Genomic DNA, 3,078 nt, shown 5'->3' with positions numbered 1-3,078 from the left:
ATGAAGTTACATGTAGATGGAGGAGCAGCACAATAATTCTTGGGTCGTAGACTATCAATTCATTTCAGTATTAATTGAGGCAAATATTGATTGCTGCTGATGGAAAGCCATTGAACTCTACTATCAATTCTTGTACTTCTATTTCTGCAGAGAGGAAAAATGGGCAGGAGCCCATCTTTTGCCGATGTGGGACTCATTAGAGGAGCATGGTCAATGCAAGAAGATGAAGTTCTCATCAACTACATCAGAGTCCATGGAGAAGGCAACTGGAAAAGTCTTGCTCAAAAATCAGGTAAAATATTAATTGATATAATTAAGACAATTGATCTACACAAGTATTATTGCTTGAGTGATCTTCATCAGTTATGAATATGTTTTGTTTTTGAAGGTTTGAAGAGATGTGGAAAGAGTTGCAGGCTTAGATGGTTGAATTACTTGAGGCCTGGGCTAAAGAGAGGTAGCTTTTCTCCTGATGAAGAGGAGCTCATCATCAAACTTCATCGTCTTCTCGGTAACAGGTACTGGGGCTTAGCTTTATCCTCTACCTTCTCCAAGATAGGAAAAATTTAGTTGAATTTGCTTACTGTTTGATTTCATTGGCATCCTTTGTAACGACCCCTTGTCCGCTTCAGGCGATGAGTGCTTACGATTTTAAAATGTGTTTATAAGATTATAAGTTTAAAAAGAAACTTATATTCTTTTATTTGATATGGACATTCTATACAAACATAACATTCTCGTTTTGTCTTACAAAATTGTGAAATTAAAGAGACAAACATCACATGGGGAACCAAACAAATAAAGACCCACATAAGGATATGAGATTGACATTGATACTACTCTATGAAAACCCGCTCTTTTCTATATAAATATCATCCACTTCAAACTCAATATATTCTCATAGCTTTGGCTTTGATACCACTTTTATGACAACCCACTCCCTCCCGTATAGATATTATTTGTTTTGAATTCAATAGGTTTTCGTAATTTTGAAAAACATGTTTATAAAGTTAAGAGAGCTTCTACTCCTATCCTCTGTGGATGCACACTCTTTTGTCTCAACCTCTACCTCTACCATTGTTGGTTTATTACCTAAACCTAATGTTTTTGTGTTGGGTCCATTCCCATCAACATTTTGCAGGTGGGCTTTGATTGCAGGAAGACTTCCAGGGAGAACCGACAACGAAATTAAGAACTATTGGAACACCACCCTTTGTAAGAGGCTGCGAGGAGATCATAAAATAGAGAAGAAGCCGGTGGATAATTCTGCAACATTGGACAGTCCTCAACCCATTCGACCTAAGGCTTTTCGTTGCCAAAGAGTTATCATCTCAACTCATAAAGAAGAAAGCCATTTGATGAATAAAGATTCAGACTTCATCTCTGAAACAGGCCATCTCCCAAGTACTTCTACTTCAACCTTGCTCCATGACAGTTCTATAAACTTCCTGATGGACTCTTATGACGTACCAGCAGCTTTGGATCCATATTTCCTGCAGATTCCTAGCTATAAGATGCAAGAAAATGGTAGTTCTTCTTCTTTTTCTGATTGTTTTTTGTCAGAAGATGAACTTTTGGTTCAAAACAGGATCAGTTATGAACCTCCTCAGCTCACTTGGGCCTTGGAGCTGAAGAAGGTGGCTTCATTCTTGGATTTGGAAGATGACTGAAAGGAGTCCTGAGGGAAAGAAATTAACCCAACAAGTCTACCTTGGAACTTCCCATTTCATCCATAATTGTTGTAACTTGTGAAATGCTAATGTGTAGATTATTGTGCTTTGACATCCATAATATAATTCGGTGCCAATGAATTGGAGATTGAAATTTAAGCCTATGAACTAATTTATGAATCTCGATTCATCGATCAAACCCGAGACATACATACATATATATAAATATTAAATAATTTAAAAATTAATAAAATTTTAACGAATTTTAATTATATTTAATTTTTTTTTTAAATTTTCTTTATACAATTTAATTTTGTTTGAGTTTTTCTTTGTATAATTAAATATGAGAAAATTATTATTATTATTTTTTATCTAACCTTTGATGATCTCATTTGAGTATGAAGTTCATTTTCTACTTTACAAAACACATTTCAAAAGTATTTTCTTTATTTTATTTAAAAAAAAAAATTAGTTATGAAAATAGGTTATTTTAAAAATAAATTAGAGGTTTTTTAAGTGCTTTTTTTTTTTTTTTCACAAAAACTCATTATATCTTCAAGGAAAATAAATATTAATAATAATAATAATTTTTATATTTGAAGTTTTAAACATAATTTTATTTATAAAAATAATTACAAAAATTGGTTTTTGAGAAATTTTTTAACAACCTTTGCCAATGGAAATTGCTCTTAAAAACAATTTTCTAGTGCGGGAGACAGGTTTGATAAATTTGATAAACTTTTGGAAAAAAAAATTTGGAATTTGTATGAAAACATTTTATTTATAAGAATATATTTAAGATATTTTTAGTTACTTTTTTTTATAAAACATTCCGAGTAACCATAAAAAATATAAGAATACTTTAATTCTTTTATATTATACATAAATCTATAATACCAAGTTAAACAATTATTTTTCATATTTAATTAATTTTTAAGTAAAATTTTATTTTTGAAAATATTTCAAATTATGTATAATATAATACCAAGATAAATAATGAGTCATATATATTGGACACATGATATGCATTCAAAAGGATGAAACATGACCAAATTTGAAAAACTACAAAATTAAGTTTTACAAATAAAAACAAATCAAACAATTGAAATCAAAAGAGAATTGGAAATAAATATTTTTTTATTGGAAAATTTCCAACCAATTGAAGTCAAGAGATTATTAGAAATAAATATTATGTTGTTGACAAGTTTCCTAGAGAAATGAGACAAGTTGTGAAAATCAAATAACCAAATTCTTTGAATTAAGTAACCAAATTTTAAGGATTCTAAGTTTAATTTCCTAATTTCATTTATATTTATAATGACTTCTTTTAATGAAGAGATCGATTAAAAAAACAACTTTATATAGGAAACGAACCTTCACATAAAGAAAAATGTTTCACAGAATCTTC

At 30.0% G+C, this 3,078-nt stretch overlaps 1 protein-coding gene across 1 annotated transcript; it reads left to right on the top strand.

Annotated features, from left to right (window-relative positions):
• LOC117922622 (transcription factor MYB1-like) lies at positions 1-1,781 on the top strand. The gene is made up of 3 exons (XM_034840787.1): positions 1-292; positions 389-518; positions 1,142-1,781. The coding sequence occupies exons 1-3, from the start codon at positions 160-162 to the stop codon at positions 1,668-1,670; spliced, it is 792 nt and encodes a 263-aa protein (XP_034696678.1). The 5' UTR covers positions 1-159; the 3' UTR covers positions 1,671-1,781.
• Positions 1,782-3,078: the final 1,297 nt, after the last annotated feature.

The sequence above is a fragment of the Vitis riparia genome, chromosome 9 (genome assembly GCF_004353265.1).
Source record: "Vitis riparia cultivar Riparia Gloire de Montpellier isolate 1030 chromosome 9, EGFV_Vit.rip_1.0, whole genome shotgun sequence".
Classification (NCBI taxonomy): Eukaryota; Viridiplantae; Streptophyta; class Magnoliopsida; order Vitales; family Vitaceae; genus Vitis; species Vitis riparia.
The sequence above is the reverse complement of the archived record's forward strand: the minus strand, read 5'-3'. Positions and strand labels throughout refer to the sequence as shown.